This window comes from Branchiostoma lanceolatum, chromosome 2 (assembly GCF_035083965.1).
Source record: "Branchiostoma lanceolatum isolate klBraLanc5 chromosome 2, klBraLanc5.hap2, whole genome shotgun sequence".
Classification (NCBI taxonomy): Eukaryota; Metazoa; Chordata; class Leptocardii; order Amphioxiformes; family Branchiostomatidae; genus Branchiostoma; species Branchiostoma lanceolatum.
Window position 1 is genome coordinate 9932714 of NC_089723.1, and position 21846 is coordinate 9954559.

At 39.6% G+C, this 21846-nt stretch overlaps 1 protein-coding gene across 5 annotated transcripts in view; it reads left to right on the forward strand.

Moving 5' to 3' along the window:
- Nucleotides 1-21846, forward strand: part of LOC136427407 (fibrillin-2-like) — a 108316-nt gene that overhangs the window by 75794 nt on the left and 10676 nt on the right. For all 5 annotated transcript variants that reach the window (XM_066416235.1, XM_066416232.1, XM_066416233.1 and 2 more), the window contains exons 39-60: nucleotides 632-760; nucleotides 1421-1543; nucleotides 2630-2788; nucleotides 3284-3352; nucleotides 4323-4448; nucleotides 5289-5414; nucleotides 6352-6498; nucleotides 7025-7096; nucleotides 7727-7852; nucleotides 8696-8824; nucleotides 10089-10214; nucleotides 11221-11343; nucleotides 12734-12859; nucleotides 13337-13459; nucleotides 14546-14668; nucleotides 15524-15670; nucleotides 16060-16257; nucleotides 19143-19262; nucleotides 19735-19857; nucleotides 20185-20319; nucleotides 20708-20830; nucleotides 21444-21593. In XM_066416235.1, the coding sequence (XP_066272332.1) occupies nucleotides 632-760; nucleotides 1421-1543; nucleotides 2630-2788; nucleotides 3284-3352; nucleotides 4323-4448; nucleotides 5289-5414; nucleotides 6352-6498; nucleotides 7025-7096; nucleotides 7727-7852; nucleotides 8696-8824; nucleotides 10089-10214; nucleotides 11221-11343; nucleotides 12734-12859; nucleotides 13337-13459; nucleotides 14546-14668; nucleotides 15524-15670; nucleotides 16060-16257; nucleotides 19143-19262; nucleotides 19735-19857; nucleotides 20185-20319; nucleotides 20708-20830; nucleotides 21444-21593 (2823 nt within the window). The remainder of the gene's footprint in view (nucleotides 1-631; nucleotides 761-1420; nucleotides 1544-2629; nucleotides 2789-3283; nucleotides 3353-4322; nucleotides 4449-5288; nucleotides 5415-6351; nucleotides 6499-7024; nucleotides 7097-7726; nucleotides 7853-8695; nucleotides 8825-10088; nucleotides 10215-11220; nucleotides 11344-12733; nucleotides 12860-13336; nucleotides 13460-14545; nucleotides 14669-15523; nucleotides 15671-16059; nucleotides 16258-19142; nucleotides 19263-19734; nucleotides 19858-20184; nucleotides 20320-20707; nucleotides 20831-21443; nucleotides 21594-21846) is intronic.

Consider the following 21846-nt stretch of genomic DNA (forward strand, 5'->3'; position numbering starts at 1 on the left):
TGTGCCCTTGGGGAAGGCACTTTACACGAATTTCCTCACTTCACCCAGGTGTGAATGGGTACCTGACTTCGGTTGGGGAAGGTCGTATTGAGGTCACCTGGTGGCGCCAAATGGCAGCCGCCCAAACCCTTGCGACAGTTCCACAAAGTGCAAGTGTGGAGCAAATATTAATCTTGTGTATTATTGTGTTATGTGATTGTAAACCCTGCAGCAATTCAGCACTGGCTGCCATTGCATTGGTAATTTCGGACCAATAAACCATATTTTATTTTTATTATTACTATGATAGACAGGATTCTTGATACTTGTGTTGACAGTGGCAAAATCATCTGAGGGACCTCCTATAGCATTCACATTGGCCAGGTGGTCCTTATGTAGAGGTGGTCACTTGTACAGGTTTGACTGTACAACCTTAGAGATGAAAGATGCCTCAGACAAGACTGCCCTGACTGATATCACTGAGAGTACAAAATTATATGTATATTTGAAGTCATACTGTTTTACAATGAAATTAAAGATCAGTTCATTTGCACTGAGTCTTTTCCTCAAGCCCTATTTACAACCATACTAATTAAAAATAGTGTTAATAGCTATGCACTGATTATTGTTATTGTTTCAATCCGTATTTCAGACATTAACGAGTGTGCATCTTTTGATGGCAACATCTGTGTCAACGGAGAGTGCATGAACTTGCTGGGAACTTTCAAGTGCATGTGTGACATGGGATACGAGTTGGACAAGAGTGGAGGGAACTGTACAGGTTCGTTTCACCTTTTCGTAGGACGTATGTTGTTGTAGAGGTGTTATTAAAATGTTTCTAGTACATATTATATTAAACTGTTCTATCAAATCAACTTGCCTGACATTCGTTTGTTTTGTAATTTCTTCATGAGAGACGTAAGGGCACATTGCAGGACATAGCTACAGAAACAAAGAAGAGCTTGTAAGCGAACTCCTGCTCTTGGCATCAACTCATGGGCACTCCTGTGTCAGGCGACCCCGACGGACCTACATAGACCAACTTGTTGGGGATGTAGAGGTGAGGTCTGAAGATCTAGACCAACTAATGGCGGACTGTGACACCTGGAGGGAGAGAGCAGCCTAAGTCCGGGCAAGCTGCCCGATATGATGATGATGAAGGGCACATTTCTCCTGTGAAAACTTTTACCATTTAGCCCTCTTTCCTAAATGTTATGTCATATTTTTAAAGCAGTAATTTTCATGGCTACAGTTTTTCAATAAGAAATATTGCTGTACATTTCAAATCAATCATGACTTTGTCAATATCATTGTGTTGTGTATCTGTATTGTGTTACAGAATGGCAGGTCAATAATTATCATCAGGATTCGACAGCTTATAGCAGCTTTAGTTCTAGTTGACTGACACTGCTGTGCTTATTGTTGCCCCCCCACACCCCAGATCAGGACGAGTGTAGTCTGAAGGAAAAGTGTCTGAATGGAATGTGTACCAACTTCCCCGGGGGCTACGCCTGCGACTGTCCTCCCAACTTCATCTCCAACAATGCTGGGACCGGCTGTGTTGGTGAGTCAACTGATCTTTGTTTCAAAACTTAACCAGCCTACTCTTGGTCATATTTGACAATTATATGGTTAACAGATTTTTTTATTTTAATTTTAGCACAAGGACATCATTAAAATAGAAGGCTGGTGTGAAAACTTGCACCTGACCCTGTTCACTCCCTGAAACTGTGTGCACCAAAGTACAAACTTTCCTCTGAGATTCTGTTTTCATGTCTTTCAATCTAGCATTTTTTTCAAAAATTCTGTTAACCAAGAAATTAAATTGGTGTGGCCTTGTTGTGATAAATGCTGGTGTCAAATGGCTGAGTGGCCAGGCTAGAGGACTAGAGATTGAGAATGATCACAGGTTTGATTCCCAGCATTCCTGGCTAAATGTTGTGTCCTTGGGAAAGGCACTTTTCACACCTGCCTTTTCTGGATGTATGATTTAATTCTGATGTGCCAAGACATGAACTTAAAGGTGCCCTAAGCGGTTACAGGGGTTAAAACTTGAAATATTCTAGATAAAGCTTGCCTATATGAAATTAACATTTACATCCCCATATTAGCACATTTTCATCATCATTTCATACTTTGGGCATTTAAAAAGAGCACAGAAACAATCCGCAAAGGAGTATTCTGTTTATTGGTACCACCCAATAATCAGCCCACAATCCGGCCATAACCGTTTTCTATCAACAATTTTCGGTAACTTCCAGCCGCGTAACGTCACAATACCCAAGCACATTGAGTTTGGCCATGTGATTATTTCTCCGGAAGCATTTGGGATTTATCGGTCAGAATCGCGCATGTTCGGAAGATTTGAAATGATGGTTGGCCTCCAAGTGCTCAGATTTTCAATGCATTCCTACCAGACAACATCGCATCTTTGCTCAATGATGGTCGATATGCAATGGGATAGTGTTATTCAAACTTCCTATGGATAGAAATCACTGAAAAAATAATTTTGAAAATACGACTTTCAACGCCCTATACATGTAGCTAATATTGCTTAGGTTGCCTTTAAGGACTTCTTCGTTATTGCTAACTTTTTTCTCTAGCATTCCAATTGAAATTGTAAATATATTTCTTGCCCCTTCGTTGCTAGACCCCAGGAGAGGGTTTTGCTTCTTTGATTACCAGGAGCGCGGAGATGTGGAGGTGTGTACTCAGGACGTGGGGACAGACATGTCCCGGGCCGCCTGCTGCTGCAGTCTGGGACAAGCCTGGGGAGACCCGTGTGAGCCCTGTCCTCCGGTCAACTCAAGTAAGTCCAAAAATCTTCAAACATATCAAGTAGAATTCTAAGAAATCAAAATAGTGTTTGTGTTGCACTTATAGGGGGTGTTAGCTATAATTGCCATGTTGTCCATTATAGCAGATTGTTAGTCTATACCAGACTAACTACTCCAGGGTTTCACTTGCTGGCTCCTAAACGGGCGAAATGTGATCTTCACTGTGGACTGACTCTACCGTCTAATCATTCCCTTTTCTGCCGAATTCTACGATTCATACGCCCGTAAGAGGGCCTGGTGGAGGCTAGCAGATTGTATGGAAAAGCTAAAAGATATATTGTGAGAAAACTATTCCTTGCACACCAGTCTTAACTTGTTCAAGCTTGCCAAATTAGACTGAACGGTAAGGGTAAGTTGCAATGCCCTTAAGCAAACAACAGCTCTAGATCTATCGTTAATGTACAAATGTAATTCTTATCAACTGTTATAGACTGTGCCTCATGTATGTCACTGTGTTTCTTTTGCAGCTGAACACAATACTCTGTGTCCTGGTGGTCCTGGCTTCAAACCCAATGACGTCACTGTCATTTTGGAAGGTAAGATTTGATTGGGCTTACTCTTCATTGTTTAGATCATTAACCTTAGACAGGTTTAAAATTTAGCATATTATTTATGAATTCAATATTCAATGTGTCTCATGCAGGGCTGTCTCCAGCTTTAGATTTTTATCTGTCCAACTCATTTTTTTTCATATTTTTTAGCCTTTGTTGTTCATTTTTGATGAATTTGTCACTTTAAGTTAACGAAAATACATAAATGTCATGTCATGAAGTACAGATTTTTTGGACGGATGAGGTAATTTTTTTCTTTTGAACAGGCAAATTTCCATCTCAGGATGAAGGGATGGGTCCTGCACTTCTAAAAATCTTTTTTCTTATTCTTTCTTATTTTTCTTATGTTGAGAAAGATTTTCTTATACAAAGGAAAAACAAGAAAATTCAAGAAACCTTCTGGGAAGTCTTGCCTTTGTCAATTCTTACACAAAGAATTCTATTCTTTTTTGTTCTGAATTTAACATATTAACTTAGAAAATACTTCTAGCATGCTGTTTTTCAATAAGAATTTTCCAGAAAAATAAGAAAAATGTGCTTTCTCTGGTTTAATGTAAGATTTACTTTTTGTTTCGTCAAATTTGTATTCTTGCAGATTCTTCCAATAAGTTATTTTTTCTTGAAAATTTGATTCTACTAGGATTACTTTCTTGAACTTTCTTGGTTTAAGTTAACTTAAGAAAAAAATAATTTGTGCTTAAAACAGGGATTCTTGTTTGTGCTTAGAACAGGGATTCTTGTAACGTTATACAGAATAATATTCTTGCTGACAGAAAAAATTCTTTGCAGAAGGAAAGACAAGAAAAATAAAAAAAAACATTTTGGTACTGTGGAGACGTCCCTGGTCTCATGGCTCATAGATTAAATATTAATCTGTAATAGTATCAAGGCAATACATTTTTCTAAAAACATTGAAGCATGCATGAACTTTGTCTGTATGTCCTTGACTCCACAGATATTGATGAGTGTATGGAGCTGGTGGGCCTGTGTCAGGGTGGCATGTGTGTCAACACTTTTGGCAGCTTCACCTGCGAGTGTCCACGTGGCTTCACATTGGACAGAGACTCCCGCACATGCAATGGTATATCATATTTATTCTGATCAGTAATACGTCATGTACAGTTCTGAAAGGAGTTTAAACTGTAAATGCCAACACAATAAATTTTCGACTGATCAGCTACAGTCTAAACTCTTTGTCAAGGAGTGAACAGATGAGACACGTGACAGATGAACTTTCAAGTCACGTACAGTTGTTGTGCATCTTAGTTAGCATGTAAGATAAACAATAAACAATAAATAATAAACAATATCTGAGTACACGTAAAACTTCCATCAACATTAATCCGCCTAGGTTACATAAATCTGCCACTTTGAAAATTTAGTGTGTTTGAGAGATCTCTAGTGCAGCACCCCCCAGGTATGCACAGTTTAGATATACAGGTCCTGGAGTGAATTATACTGGTGGACGTTGGGTTGCAGATCTGTTTGAACATATCTTTTCAGGGTGGCAGAATTTAAACCCTGTTGGAATTATGGTAGTACATGTAGATGTTACACTTTACAAAATTAATATGGATGTTTAACAATACAAGACGTTAAAATGTACGAAATCCGATAATGATATCGTAGTCAGTGAGTGTTATACATACATTGTATGGTTCTGAAAGTGATTGCTAGCGGTCACTGTGATTCTCTGCATTTGACCATGTTCAGATACAAAGACTTAAAAAATGAAATTCACAAGACTACATGTAGTATGGATGTCCAAGAGGTTGAAATGTACACGTCAGATAATTGAATGATATCGTTGTTTGTGAGTGTTTCAGGGTCCTGAAAGTGATTGTGATCCTCTGCATTTGACCATGTTAAGATACAAAGACCAGTACAATGAGATTGATGCTTGTATTTGGTACCATTGCAGACATCGATGAGTGCCTGATTGACCCAACCATCTGCGGAGCAGGCACCTGTCTGAACACAATAGGCAACTACACCTGCGTCTGTCCTAATGGCCACATGGCTATCAACGGTGGGCGCAGCTGTATGGGTAAGTCCGGTACTTTTGTAAAACTGTGCCATGCTGGTTGTTGCTCACAATGTCTAGTATAATCATCAATGCGGAACTTGTTGTCTTACCTAATTTAATGTATTGCAAAGTCTTTTTTAAATACAAGTTTATTATGGCTGTATTCTGGGGGCATACAATGTAAACTCTGTATCCATGTAATCATATATTCAATAATTTCAGGTGGCTGTTGAGGTCATGCTTCAGAAAGTCTTTTTTAAGTGAAAGTGAAGTTAATTATTATGGCTGTATTTTGGGCATAAACTTTAGATCCATGTACTCAATGTATTCATTAATTTCTGGTTACCTGTTGAGGTTTACTGGATAAGTCTGTGAATGTAATGAGTATTCAAATGTCGTAACTCAGCCCAACAACCAGCAGTAGGTTCAATTCTCTATTGTTCGATTGTTCTTTATATGAAGATGAGCGCCAATCGCTGTTTAAGACAATAGGAGTAGACAAGAAATGTACAAAATTGTCAAAGAAGGACACTTTTATATACCTGATGTCATGTAAGAACGAACATATTAATAGACAAAATATGTAGTCATGTTTCCAAATGTTTCAAAAAGAGAGAAGAAACTACTAGGTGATCAACATTACTTTAGCAATAGTTCTCAGTTTGTCTATCTTTTAGTTTTTCAATGTTAGAATGTAGCTACATACTTATAAATCAATTCATGTTTTGCATTATGCTTCCTATAGACCAGGTGTGGTCATATGTGGATTTAGCCCATCTGGGCAGGAATATGCAATAAAGACTATTATTATATGAGAGACACATCATAACTTTGAGATTGATGGCAAGCTGCCATTTAGGTAACAACCAGGACCACGTAACTGAAAACTGCCCATTTGTGGGTCATTAGTGGAACATAAAATTAATCGCTGGTTTTATGACATTCCTGCCCTGTACAGACATGAGGAAGAGTTTCTGCTTTGCCATGGTGAGGGGAGGACAGTGCCAGAACCCCACCAGCTTTAACCTGACGGAGCGAAGCTGCTGCTGCTCAGTGGGGGCCGGCTGGGGGGAACCCTGCATAACCTGCCCTGTGGAGAGAACTGGTAAATAACCTACATGTAGATGCTAGTAGATAAAGACCCCGTTCACACTCAAAAAGTTTAATCGCGATTAAGTATAATCGCGATTAAATCAATCCAATTGGATCCAATTAGATTGGATTGGATAGGATTAATCCTCTCCAAACTACCTCCGGAGGTGGATACAAACAATCGCGATCGGATCGATTCCAATTGCGTCGGGAGCGTTCACACTGCAAAAATCAATCGCAATTGGATCGATTCAATTGCGATTATACTTTAATCGCGATTAAACTTTTTGAGTGTGAACACTGGGTCAAAGAGACATTCACAAAAAAGGATTGATGTTCCTATAACACAGTACATCAAAGCATATCCTGACTTGCTTGTTCTAATATAGATTTGAATTATTATCTTTGTTGAACAATACACCAGACTGTATTTGCTTGCTAAACCAGTACTGTAGGCCTCTTATTTTTGTCCTGTACATATGTTGGATATTAATCAAAAACATTTTTGCAGAATTTCATGCGTCTGATTATGTTTTCAGAGGCCTTCAGAGAACTGTGTGGTTCGGATGAGAAGGGCGTAGTGATTGATCCTGAAACGGGACTTCCCATCGGTAAGTATTTGCCGAAGGGCACAACCTCATTTCCTAATTACGTACTTGAAAAACAAATCTCAAAGAGAAAACCTTGTTGAAGATGTACGTGTGGAACATGGGGGAATGGTGTGGATCGACATGTCTAGCAAATTTACTCAAGGGCATTCACACTACTGTTCAAATATGTCGGGTGGCCACAAGTTTAACAAAATGAGTATGTTGTCTGCTTTGAAGGGTAGGTGGTAGCTGACTGTCGAACAATATTGACTCGTCAATTAAAGCCCACTGCCAATATAACAGTGGGTAGAATTTAATGAAGCTAATCATGTCTTTTTTGTATTATAGCTGTCCTTCATGTTTGCTCGTAAATAGAGGTATTTATCTGGTTTTCCTGTCATCTTGCAGTTCTCTTAATCTAAACATGACAGCAAGGTAGGAAACCCAAACACTGCTTGCTTGTCGTGTGGGCGAAAGTTAATGTTAGAAGTGGGTGTATTGTCTGGGGGAAAGGTTTTCTATCAGAATGTTGAGCTTAAACAGACATCATGCAGGGTTTGTTTGGGTGGAGTTGGACTGCTGTACTTGTCTGCTTCTTGCTGTGTATATCCAAGACTTCTGCTAACTATGTCTACGTTTTCTACTACACAGACATAGATGAATGTCAGACTATCCCAGACTTGTGCCAGAACGGCATCTGTATCAACGGCGAGGGCAGCTATCGTTGTGAATGTCCGACTGGATTCCAGTTCAGCTCAGACTTACTCATATGTGAAGGTAGGGACAAGTTTATTTTATATTTCATAGTCTCTTTGATTGCTAGATTTTTACATACAAGTGTTACTGAATATTTGTGAACTGTGTTTGAAAACATGAACATTTGAATGATAATGATGATTAAGGTTTACATTTCTGTCTTTTTTTGCTACTGGAACCGATGCAATGGCCTAGTGAGTAGAGTGTTTGCCTCTTATGATAGGTCGTGAGTTTGATCTCCGTCCGAGTCTTACCGAAGACTTTAGAAATGGCACTGCTTTCTCTGCTTAGCCCTCATGCAGCATTTGGGATTCTGAGTATGGTAGTTCAGCACACACCACTACCAGTGGATTAGCCCCCTGCTGTAGTGATTGCACAAAGTTGTGTGGCCCGAGGGCTGTTGAAATAGAGATGGGGGCTGCCCTCTGCACCATCTAGTGCAAGAAGTTCTTTAACGTAAACTTGTTGCTACATTGTAGCATACAGTAAGTTATATGAATAGAAGAAGTTTATTGCAAATTCATGCCCGTAGGCTAATTGCATGTTGACAACAATGTCGAGGTACAAACATAAAGTAAAGCATAAGGCATACATGTGATACAAGATCATACTATATTGCTAGTCTATGAAGGACAACAAAGTCAATCAATGACTGTATGACAATACTTTAGCTATATTGATCAAGAAACATGTATTAACTAAATAAACTGTAATTTCTACGTATATATCCCTGTAGAATTTCTTTTTTACAGTTTAATAATGCCTGTATTTTGCATAGACCTACTTCAGCTGGGTGTATAAAAAAAACATGCAAATGCAAATTCGACATCTTTTATTTACTGTAAATGCCTGTATTTTGCGTAGACCTAAACGAATGCTTCCTGGGGCAGAACCCGTGTGATCCAAGTGCAGTTTGTGTAAACATCCCTGGAAGCGTCAAGTGTGGCTGTGACCCAGGCTACAAACTCCAGCCCAACCAGATCAGTTGCAGAGGTGAGTTATATAATTGTTGCCCCAGGGTTTCTACATGTAACCTCCTTGCTAACAGGCAGAAAGATTTTTGTATCATGAGAAGTTTTGTCTGGGTTCCAAACACTGAATGCCCTGAAGTAAGTCGTGCCTTTACACATTACTGTAAGAAGTAAGTTGTGCCTTTACATATTACTGTAGACCTATGCTGATCTGACCTGTTGTCTTAAGTGTACGTAATTGTCTTTCATAGTCATAATATGTGTATCTAATGTAAGCTTTTACCAGTGGAAAGTTATTATTTCTATAACCAGTAAAGAGCTAGTTTTTAAGTACCAGACTAGTATACAACAAGTACGCAATTCAGCCAGTTGGCTACTATGTACTTTTTTTAGCAATAAACGTTTCATTCAAGTATGGCCTTTGGATACTATAGAGAATGTAAGAGCTGGGTGTGTCAGAAAGTGTGATTTGTTTTGTACTCGGTAACATATAGAAGTGGCATTGAATGGCCAAGTGGCCTGGCTAGTCAGGTCACAAGATCAAGATGTCACAGGTTTGATTTTTGCCATTACTGGCTAGACGTTGTGTCTTTAAGTAAGGCACTTAAGGTTACAGAAAATAGTATTGCCCCTATAGGGGTTTACATAGTTAAGGATCCCAAAGTGAGAAGCTTCGACGCTTGAAAATTTATAGAAAGGTGCACAATTTGGGTGCCAGATTTTAATATGTTTGACTTCAAGGTTCAATCTGCAAAATATGTGCAAAATGAGGTTAAATTTACCGGCTCATTCTTTTTTAAAAGCCACTTTGATATGACCCCTAGCGGAGGTCACCGTACTGCAGGCGACTTACAGTAGTCGGGCGATAACAATATTCAGGCGCGAATCCAACCCGACCGAACAAACATCGTAATCAAACTCGTACAGTCTCAAAACTGACGTATTCCTCTGCTATTCACCACAGTTTCAGCCTCACTAACGTGCACAGAAGAAAAACTACGGCCTTTTTTCAAGCAATGTGACGCACTACTTCGTACCCGAACTACTATTGGGGACGGGGGTCGCCCATTAATACTGTGTTCTGCGGCCTTAACACAACTTTCCTCACTCCACCCAGGTGTAAAAGGGATACCTGACTTTGGTAGGGGAATGAGAGGGATGGACTCTGCCTTCCAATTCCGTGCCCTAAGACATATTGGATAACAACCCACTGCCCCTCAAAAAGACTATATTGGGACCTTTACCTTTTTACTTTTTTTAACATGTAGTAACTCTTCTCTCTCCAGATGTGGATGAGTGTACAGAGCGACCAGGAATTTGCGGCCAGGGACGCTGTACGAACTTACTGGGCAGCTACAATTGTTTCTGTGACAACGGGTTCAGGCTGTCAGAAGACAGGACCACATGTGAAGGTATGTACAGAATATGCTCTCAGTGTAAAGCTTCTGTTGACCTTACTATTTTTCACTCAGAACTCAGATTTTCCAGACCACCTGAGTCAAGTATTTTGAGACTAACTGAAGTATTTACAATGTCATGAAGTTGATGCAATTATTAATACACAACCAAAAATCTTTTTTCTTATTCTTTCTTATTTTTGTTGTTTTCTTATGTTGAGAAAGATTTTCTTATACAAAGAAAAAACAAGAAAATTCAAGAAACCTTCTGGGAAGTCTGGTCTATGTCAATTCTTACGCAAAGAATTTTTTTTGTAAAGTTAACTTATATCAAGAAAGTTCAATAAAGTATTTCTAGCATGCTGTTTTCCAATAAGAATTTTCTAGAAAAATAAGAAAAAATTGCTTTCTCTGGCTTAATATAAGATTTGTTTTTTGTTTCCTTAAATTTTTATTCTTACAGCTTCTTCCCTTAAGTTATTTTTTCTAGAAAATTTGATTCTGCTAGAATTATTTTCTTGAACTTTCCCGGTTTAAGTTAACTTAAGAAAAAAATTCTTAGATGCAATTCTTGTTTGTGCTTAAAACAGGGATTCTTGTTTGTGCTTAATACAGGGTTTCTTGTATACAGAATAACATTCTGGCTGACCCTTACAGACAGAAACATTTTCTTTGTAGAAGGAAAAACAAGAAAGATAAGAAAAATTTTTTTTGGAGTGTAGCTTTAGGCTAGACATACAACATACTGTATAGGTAGGCTCTTTGCAAATCAGTTTGAAGTGGTTTCAAGGTGTGGGTGCTCTAACTTATAAATGCATTTTGACCGACACTGCGAAAAGGGACCTACAATATGACCGACACTAGTTAACGTGATCATTATCATTTTATCGTAAGTTCTTGTAATGATCTTGTTCCTCCTTGAAAACCTAAGATTTAACTTTATAGAAATGTACCACATTGTAAAAGAAAGCCCCACAAATGTAAACACCTCTCTAAAAGGCAGAATCTGATGTTGTTTCAGATGTGGACGAGTGTGGACGCTTCCCAGGCATGTGTGGGAATGGAACCTGCCAGAATACTCTTGGGTCCTACAACTGCTTCTGCTATGATGGCTTCAAGCTGACGGATAACAATGACTGCATTGGTAAGTGGACAACATGAAAATTAATGGTTTGTGAACAGGGGACAGTCAGTTTTGGATTTGTTGAGACATTGCAATGCTGAAAAGTTGATGGACCTTACTCATAAGAATCATAAACCAAACCTCATGACTGTATGATATGACATTATAGTGTGTTCGTTTGTATTTAACACTTGATAGTGTATTAAAGGGACATATTGTAACCGGAACATAAAACAAAATTCACAGTTTTTGGTTACTTTTCTACATCATTAGTTGGATCTAACATATTACACTGCACAGCAATATTCATCATGTATGGATGCGACTTTGTAGTGTCGTGCGATCGTCTTGAAAAAAAAATTATGTATGCAATCCCCACTGCCACTTGACTTGTCTGCCATTTTGTCCAACATTCCGATGAACCACCGAACACCCGATCGATCGCGCGATGTTCTGAAGTTTGTTAACTTGTGGTGATTTTCCTGTGATGCTTGAACTACGACCACAATGGTCGATTCGGTTATTTCTTAGCGTTCTACGCTGGCTTATTTGCATATTATAAAACAGGGTCCGCTAAATAATACGCAGATTTTGTGCGTTTATCGTCGTTTATTGATGATGGAAATGTCACAAAATGACAGGAATATGTTGGAAATAAGTTACTAATAAGTTACAAAATTAATGTGAATCTGAATGTAGATTTTTCAAATTCTGAATATTTTTAGTTTTCGCCCTTCAGATTTTACAATAGGTCCCTTTAAATACCCTTGGCTAGCAGCTGTTACAGACTGCTTTGTAGGTATTGTAAGACAGTATCACCCTTAAAAGTAACAAATTGAATGCTGATCACCACTGTCACAATATCTTGAAGAGAGTGGGCAAGAGAATGTACATAAGAGGTATCCACACTGACACTGCTGTCCTTGGTGCTGAATGACATTCATTCTGTATGTGAACAGACAGACAAAAGCTTAATTTTGTATCTGATGGCTTCCTTTAGAAAGAAATTGAATGCTTATCAACACTGTTGCAAGTAGTGTACATAAGTCGGTTAAGGATGTCCCTCGGATAGGACGTTAAATGGAGGTCCCATGTTTGGGGAGAGCCACACCCAGCGCACATTAAAGAACCCACCACACCTTTCAAAAAACAGTAGGGGCATGCCCCAATGTGCGATGGTCCAAACCTTACAGTCTGGGCCGGGTTGACATCTTGAAAAGGTGATGGTCACCTGTAATAATGTCAATCCTTCTACAAATGTGGTAAATCTAAATAAATAAATAAGGGGATGGTATTCACACTGACAATGCTGTCCTTGGTGCTGAAGGACATTCACTCTGTGTATGCACATTGTAAAAGAGTCTGCTCCATAGGCATCATTCAACAACAATTGCCTGCTCTTCCTTTGCAGATATTGATGAATGCTCAGTCCTGAGCTCTATCTGCATGCAGGGATTCTGCCAGAATGTTCCTGGTGGTTTTAACTGCATCTGTGACCTGGGATTCGAGCAAACTCAGGATGGCAGGAACTGTATTGGTAAGATTAAATAACTAATATCCAGGATTTTCCTTGTAGCCTCTTAAGATCCCAAAGGTACTTTCTTTTGCTTTTGAATTCCTCATAATTTAGTACCAGTTTAATCAGACTTCTGATAAAATATATTGACTAACTTGATGTATTTACATGTAGCATATACATGCACCATACCAGCTGTAAATGCAATACTGCAGTCTCCAGGCTGATGGGAAATCAAAAAGACACGAATTCGAATCCTGGCTAGATGTAGTGTCCTTGGGAAAGGCACTTAATATGACTCTCCTTACTCCACCCAGGTGTAAAAATAGGTACCTGACAGAGAGGTAAAAGGCGGTGGAAGGAGAGTATTGGGCTCCGCCTTACAATACTGTGCAATACCTTTACGCAGTGGATGACAAGTCACTGTCCCTATGGCTTCAAAAAGACTACGGGTAACCTTTACCAGGCTGACATAATGTTCTCTTACACTGCCTACAGATATTGATGAATGCAGAGCCCCAGGTACATGTGGATCAGGGTCATGCAAGAACACAGATGGGTCCTTCTTCTGCGAGTGCTACGATGGATACAGGATCAACCCAAGGGGAGACTTCTGTGAAGGTACTGTAAATTCATTTACTATTGAGGTGTAGAGCTGTGTACTGTACACTGTACTGATACAGTACTGGGTACAATCAATTAGGTTCAGGTCCAAAGTGCCTGAACCCTGCTGTACTGGTACTGGACCGGTTCTAATCAGGTCAAGCCTGACTCAGAGAATGGCCACTTTGACAGATAAAATTACTATGAAATTACCATGGCAGTGCATGATCTATACTATACTCCAGCACATAAAACACATTTGCAAGACTGGAGTCAAATTTTCATCTGTGTTTTCATAAAAATAATACCTAGCACAATTAGATATTATGTTGTTACCAGTTCAAACATGCTTTTGTCCTTATTGAAAATCTACCATTTTCTGCACAAGTAGTTTAGGTACAGGTTCAGGTCCGGACCTGTACCTAAACCCGTGTACCTGTACCTGTACTTAAAATTTGTTTAGGTACACAGCTCTATTGAGGTGTTTTTATTTTGTGGTAGGAGGAAATTGGAACTTTTTGCAGTGTTTTGCGGTACAGTTACTAATACATTGGAAACAAGTCCGCCACAAAAGTTTCAACATTCACTGAATGTGATGGATGTTAACATACCTATAGACAGTCTGAAAATCTTTTTATATCCCTTTCTGGAAAAAGAACTTAACACAAATGTCTTATGAATTAATTCAGGTACAAGTACAATGTACAAATATGTATGTGTAATTTATATTTCGTTAAGTTAAGTACATTTGTATAAGAAGGGAGGTGTTTATTTCCTTATCAAGCTTTAAAGTCTAATGCCTCTTTATCTCTGGTATTTATTGCAACATACTATGTTGAAAGTTATCATATCAAGGATATTGTACTTAAAAGGGAAATTGTGCTTGAGGAAAATTGTACTTAAAATTATTGTACTTACAAGGAAAATTGTACTTAATGTAATTTGAACCTTTGTTTTATATTTTGTCACTTCATCATGCTATGTTTTGTTAATGCACGCCTGCAGTGCTAATTCAAAACCACCCTGGTGGCAACATGCTGGCCTGAGTAAATAAGATATGTGAAATCAATTTGTATTTAGTAACTGTGTGATGTATCTCCCCAGACATTAACGAATGTGAGCTGCCTGGAAAATGTCAGAATGGAGAGTGCATAAACACGGAGGGAAGCTTCCAGTGCGTCTGTCCGGACGGCTTCGCGCTCACTGATGCTGGCAACGAGTGCATGGGTTTGTATTTTCATCTTTTACTTTTATAGTACTCTCCAAGCAGAGGTTAGGCTCTGGCTTTATTGGACATCTTTTTAGGCATTTTTATAAGGCTTTCTATGTTGTCAAGTTGCCAGGCAAAAAGAAATCATGACAAAATAGAAAGCCTGATGAAAGCGCCTAAAAAGTAGTCCAAAACAAACCAGAGTCTAAACTCTGCTTGGAGAGTCTTTTATGGGCCATTGCATGGGCACCCTTTATTCTTCCAAGTAAGCCAAAAAGGGTGCAATATCGAAATGTTCTGTTACATGATGAAAAGATATAACAATTACCATTAGATAAAGGGTCAGCTGTCCTATCCTGGACTATCTTACAAGTCTTAGAGCCTTTGTGGTGTTTTGGTTTAGTTTAGATGTGTACACAGCGTACATGTGCGTCGGCCTGCCATGGTTGATAAACACTAGTTTGGTGTTGTTCCAACACTAGAAAAAAGACCAGGTTCTTGTATGTGACACAAGTCCGACCCGCGGGAGGGCTGGGACCGAGGGTGATGCGGAATACACCATGTTGTATTTTATTTATGTCATGCCCACCAGTGAAAACACACATTTCAATGCGTAATGAGCCAAAAGTTGAGAGAGTTTTATGTCCTCAAACAAAAAACTGTAACAACATTGATTCCAACCTCAGAATCCGGTATTTGAATTTTCAACGGCAGTGCAACCGGCGCGTCGAAATGTATTCGAAATATTCTATGGAAGCCCGTGTAATACAACTCCCGAACCCTGTGTGATACGGATAGTTATCACACGGTCCGGAACACCCGTATCAGGCCCAGGAATATGTGACAAATGATGTTTTGTTTGTTCTGCTCAGATATGAGGGAAAGCTACTGCTTCAACGTGTTTGAAGCCAGCCAGTGCAGAACCCCCCGTGCCATGAACACCACCAAGATGAAGTGCTGCTGCACCATGGGCGCAGGCTGGGGGGATCCATGTGAGGTCTGTCCTGACAAGGAGGATGGTAGGGCTCTTTTTTTACCAATGTCATTCATGCACAACAATGGTAGAAATGTATTTTTCAACCATATACAACATCATGATCAAGCCACACCAATTTATTTTCTTATATTCAGAGTTTTGGTATTATAATAATAATAGATCTGGTTTTCCAGTTTCCAGGCACTGACGAAAGACAGCGAATGCTGTCTGAAATGTCTGACTGTTTCAAAATTTTATCAAGTTGCTTGTCAGAGTAACTATTTTTGGCGTGCAATAAAGGTCATACTGTCATTTATTCATTTATATCAGAGAAAGGTATCAACTCATGCAGAACAAACAGACTACTAAGTCAAAAAAATTTAGACTTATTATTTTAGATGATGTGTTTTATTATATTCCCTCTACATGTAGATCCTGAAGGCTTCAATGCGTTGTGTCCTGGTGGAGCCGGCTTTGAAGTGAATGGAGGAAACCTTCTTGTGGACATCAACGAATGTGGCATCGACCCACTCATCTGTAACGGTGGGACGTGTGTGAACACTGACGGGTCCTTCAGGTGTCAGTGTACACCAGGCTACCTGCTGGACGATACAGGACTCAACTGTATTGGTGAGTACTGCACTCACATACATTCACATACATTTACGTTTATTTCTTTTTATTTATTGGTTTGGCTGTTCAGCACACTCAGCCAGGGCTGCCCAACTAGCCTGTTGCTATTAAAAAGGGCTTAGAGCCCTGCTGACAAAGACAGGACATTACAATGGAATTTTGACATGGACAGCATAACGAGGTATAACAATATTATAAGTACATATACATAAAAGCTACCTCAGTCTGTGAAAATGAAAGCGTCACGGACGGCTAGGAAGCCGTCCCTGCCCGCCCGAGCTCGTCCAAAATGTGTAAGGGCCGTCCCGCACATCCCCGCCCGTCCCGACAAAATTTGGCCGTCCACAAACTGACACCTCCGACAACCAGACGGTCATCCCAAAGTAATTGTATGTTCAGTAAGAAATAAACAAGATGCATGCATAATCATACATATGACATCTGATTATGCATTCTCCTATTCAGAGCCTCGTCTGCAACCTATGCAATATACCTTGCGGAGGCTCTGCTAAACCAGGTAGAGAATCCCACTTTTGAGGGCATGGCTGAAATCATTTAGATGATTAGCCGACAGCTGGTTAGAGGCCACACCCACAAAAGTGGAAACCTCAGTCCAATTTAAGAGAGCCTCCCAAGGTATATTTCATAGGCCGCCTGTGAGTCTTTGCATAGGAGAATGCTGATTAAAATTATGTTGATGTGACTTAACTGAGTTTTTTATGGTGATACTAGACATTAGAAGTGCATGATTTGAGAGGCCTGTTTTCACGTAGTACTAGTTACCTTCGCCGGGAATGTATGCATTCGCGGTAAGGTTATGTTATCGGTTACGCCAGCTGTAAAGTGGGTCCGTATGTATGTCGAGATCATAAGTCGAGAGAACTTTGACGGATCTTGCTGATTTTTGGTAGGTAAGTGGCGGTTGTGGGAACAAAGGTCAAGTTCGAAAATGGTTAACTTTGCGTTTTCCTAAAGTGCTCCAGTGGACTTTTTTTGTTAGTGTGTTTGTATGTAGACAACATAACTTGACGTATTGATGATGGATCTGCATGATTTTTGGTGGGTACGTAGAGATTGTGAAAACGAAGCTCAAGTTCAAAAATGGGTCACCTGGCATTTTCCTGCGGTACTGTAGTGGGCTGTTTATGTATGCGTGCTTGTTCGTTGACAGGATAACTCGAGAAGCTGTTGATGGTTGTGCATGATATTTAGTGAATAGGTAGATTTATCAAAGGGGAAGGTCAAGTTCGATGATGGGCCTCCTAGCGGGTACTTTGGGTACTGCAGTGTAGCTTCAAAGTTTGAGGTCGAATTTTCTGCAAGTGCTACGATCATGATTTTTGTGTGGTAGATAGTCCATGCCACATGAAGTAAGTTGTGCACGTTTGGGCCCTCTAGCGGCTTGTTTGGAGCTGCAGCGGGTGTTTTTAATTTATTTGTTTTGACCTTTGGACATGAATAACTAGACTTATGGTCAACGGATCGTCTTGATTTATGGTATGTAGATAGCTTGATTAATGATTTACATAATTGAATATTCATTATGCAAACCAGGAACTAATTTGCATAATTAGCAAGGAAAGTTTATACATCTGCTGCCTTTCAAAATAGGACTCTCAAACATGTGACATATATAGCTGAAAAAGAGAGAGGTATCGATAGATACCAATAATGCTAATAGCTACCAATGTTGCATGATTAATGAGAAAATACTAATTGAAAATACCACAATAGTAAATGATTGGAATTTCATTCTTGTATCATTAGGAAGCTAAGTAAAGGTGAACAATATCAGACAAAAATCATGCATGACAAGGCCTCATTAACATAATTTATAAGGAAATGTCTACAATTCCCTTTTAATTTGCTATTTTTAAGTCTATTTATTCAGGTTAAATTGCACTGACAGGTGACCTAGTTTACCAGAGCAGGCTCCCTGTGAGACGTCCCTGGAGGACACATGTGATACTTTACTTGCCTGGTGCAGGGCTCTGTTTTGGGGTCAGGGAGGTCACACGGGCTTACGATCTAACGCTCTCCCTGTTGGAAGGTATAGGTTTGATAAAAACTGATTGATATGTCGACTATGAAAATATGGGCATAATTGAAGCAAATACATTGCCAACAAATTGCCTTATTTTCTGTAGTAAAGATAAAAGTTATGATACCAATTAAGCAAAAATATTCTTACAGTGATTATTTTTATAACTCTTGGGAGAACTCGTGTAGGTATAGGTATGGGTTTGTTTTAAACTTTGAAAGAGAATACTAGTAACTCAAGAAGGTGATGACGGATCGTCATGATTTGTAGGGATGTACATAGTTTGAGTGATGATTTACATGATCGTATAAGAATCATGCAAATCAGGATCTGTGATGTGAAAAAGTATACAAACCCTTGCATTCCATTGTAGTCAAACACGTGACATGTAACCGAGAAAGAGAGGAATATTGATAGATATCAATTATGCAAACGAATACCTAATTTGCATAATTTATGACAAAATACTATAATTCCAGAGTGGTGAATGATGGGATTTCATTCTTGTGGCGTTTGGGAGATAATCAAATGTGGACGTTATCAGACATAAATCATGATGGCCTCATTTACATGATATATGAGGAAATGCTACAATTGCCCTCTTTTCTAAGATTTTACTTTAATGCTGTGTTTTGTGTAGAGAAAAGGATCACTTGAAATTCATGCAATCGAGGACCTTAGGATAAGCATTCACTCGAAAAGGCTAACATCAGTCGGCGAAGGTATGAGGTCGTGGAACTCTAGTATTTGTATTGAATTCCCACCGAAAGAAAGCTGCTTTAAAAAACTAAATTGAGAGTGTTATTAATAACAGTCAGCATGATTTGTTATTGTATTCCAGATGCGGATGAGTGTGCAGTTGGAAACCCCTGTGGGAACGGAACCTGCACCAATGTTATCGGTGGCTTTGAGTGTGACTGCTTTGGTGGCTTTGAGCCAGGTCCTATGATGATGTGTGTAGGTGAGTGTTTGGGTTTTTATTTCATATTCGAAAATGTCTTGTCTCTGAAAGAATGTATATCAGGAGAGGCTGAACAAAAAGATCACTAACATTGTATTTAGCTTTATTGTATGTTAGTCGGCGTGGCGTAACGGTTAGAGCGTTGAACTCTGAATCAATAGGTCCCGAGTTCGATACTCACCATGCCCCGACGTTGTGCCCTTGGGAAAGGCACTTTACAGTCTACCTTCCCGGACAGTGGAGTGACACCCACCGAGCCTAATCGGTTAATGTGTCAAACTCTGTGCCAAAAAACACACTGCGGATTTGGTTGCCAATGTGCCAACATCTAGCACATTTGCCACTGAGAACCGTTAAATTTTAAAAAAATTTTTTTTATTGTATGTTGCCTGTGGCCTGATAGAAAATGTTGCCAATGTCTCGAGTGGAGGCTTTGATTAAAACTTTTCTTGTCTCTTTTTTAAATACTCAGATGTGGATGAGTGTGCCTACGATGGGACTCTGTGTGCCTTCCGTTGTCTGAACGTACCAGGGTCTTACAAGTGCACCTGTCCGAGGGGATTCACGCTGACTGCTGATGGCAAGCACTGCAGAGGTTTGACCCTTTTTTGAGTTTTTATGAGTACCGTGACTGACTGACTGACTGACTGACTGACTGACTGACTGACTGACTGACTGACTGACTGAGTTTTTATGAGTACTGTAATCAATTTTTGTAGGTGCTGGTGAGTGAGTGAGTGAGTGAGTGAGTGAGTGAGTGAGTGAGTGAGTGAGTGAGTGAGTGAGTGAGTGAGTGAGTGAGTGAGTGAGTACTGTGATCAATTTTTGCCAATGAGAAACACTTGACAGATAGTATTATCTGTTGCATGTATTTACTATTAATAGGTTTGTTGCATCCTATTGTTCCTAACTTGTTGTACAGATCTTGATGAGTGCTCAAGCCCAGCTCTGAATGACTGTCCGCCCACTCTGAGGTGCAAGAACTTTGTGGGGACGTACCAGTGTCTGTGTCCAGAAGGATATACCAAAGTGGGCATCACATCAGATGTCTGCGTGGGTAAGTACCTGCTTGTAAGACCACATATTATCTATTAGACAAGACAAAGATTTGGACTACATTGTAGGCTGCCAACATTTAAAATGGCTGCATTACTTCTACCCAAGATTTTATCAAGCTTTAAAACGATTTTAAAAACTTTAAAAAGTTACTGTTATTCTTAAGTCAGGGTTGTCACCAGGACCTGTCCCTCCATCTTGGGATGGAAAATCACTTGTTGAGATGCAAAAATATTTCAACCTTTTCGACCCAAAAATCTGAATTTCCTGACATGAAATTAATGCAAATGAACCTTAGATGTTGTCTGTTAGCGACAGTGATGGTATGAGTTTTTGATAGGGTTATTTCAAACCCTGATATCTGATATCCTGTTTAATGATCTCCTCAGATATTGATGAGTGCACACTTGGCGGAAGGTGTGAGAACGGCATCTGTGTCAACACCAGGGGTGGGTTCAGGTGCGACTGCTTCGATGGCTACGAAGTTTCTCTTGATGGGAAACAGTGCTACGGTGAGACAAACATCCCTTTTTTTATCGCTAACAATGGGTGTGTTGAGCAAGGTTGCCATACGCTCCTATTTTTATAACACGATACCGAGATACTACTGTAACAGTAACTGTATTGTATCTTTCCCCTTTCCATTACTGTAAATGCAGAAATGTTTGCGGGTTTAAAATTCGTGGTAGGGAGAAAATGGAGTGTACATGGTGTTTTTGAGTTTGCATTTGAAACAATAGTTAGCGCTACAGTCACACAATGGAATGGCTTTTCGCAGTGGTTTGAAGTTCGTGGTAAAGAGTTCACTGTGAAAACTGCAAAGATAAAACCTCCGCAGACATTTCTGACTGTATGTACATTATGTATTAAGCTATAGTATACAGTGTGCTGTAAATGCCTTTAAGTCATGGTGATTTGATTTCGCGGTAAGGAGAAAATGGTCCGTGTTTGCAGTAAGTGTAAGTTTGCAGTAGTGCTGTAGTCACATACTGTACAGTGATCGAAACACCACAGTGATACGGTCTCGGCAAAAACTGCAAACAAAAAAACACCAAAAAGAAGTATAATACAAATGTATTTGAAACTACTGCTAACTATAGTAATAATTGCCTTTCTTTATCCCAGACCGTCGGCAGGGCTACTGCTACACCAGCCACAGCCGACTGTGTATCAGGGAGTTCCAGGGCCCGGATACCGTCACCAAGGCGGAGTGCTGCTGTGATGGAGGCGGTGCCTGGGGCAGCGACTGTGAACCTTGCCCACGCAAGGGGTCAGGTCCGTGGATTCCTTCTGTCAATTATTGACTGTGAACTTGGTACAAAAATGCATTTACCACAGATCTAGAATCTTGTGAAGTAGATTTAGATACTTCACACATGTAACGTTACATGTATTTAGTATTGTAGAATCTGACGGATGCATATTCACCAATGCCATTTCTCATAATATTATTCTGTACAACCAAGGTGTACATGATATACATGTATACATTTGTATGTTCTTGTTATGTGAATTTTTTGCAGTACTG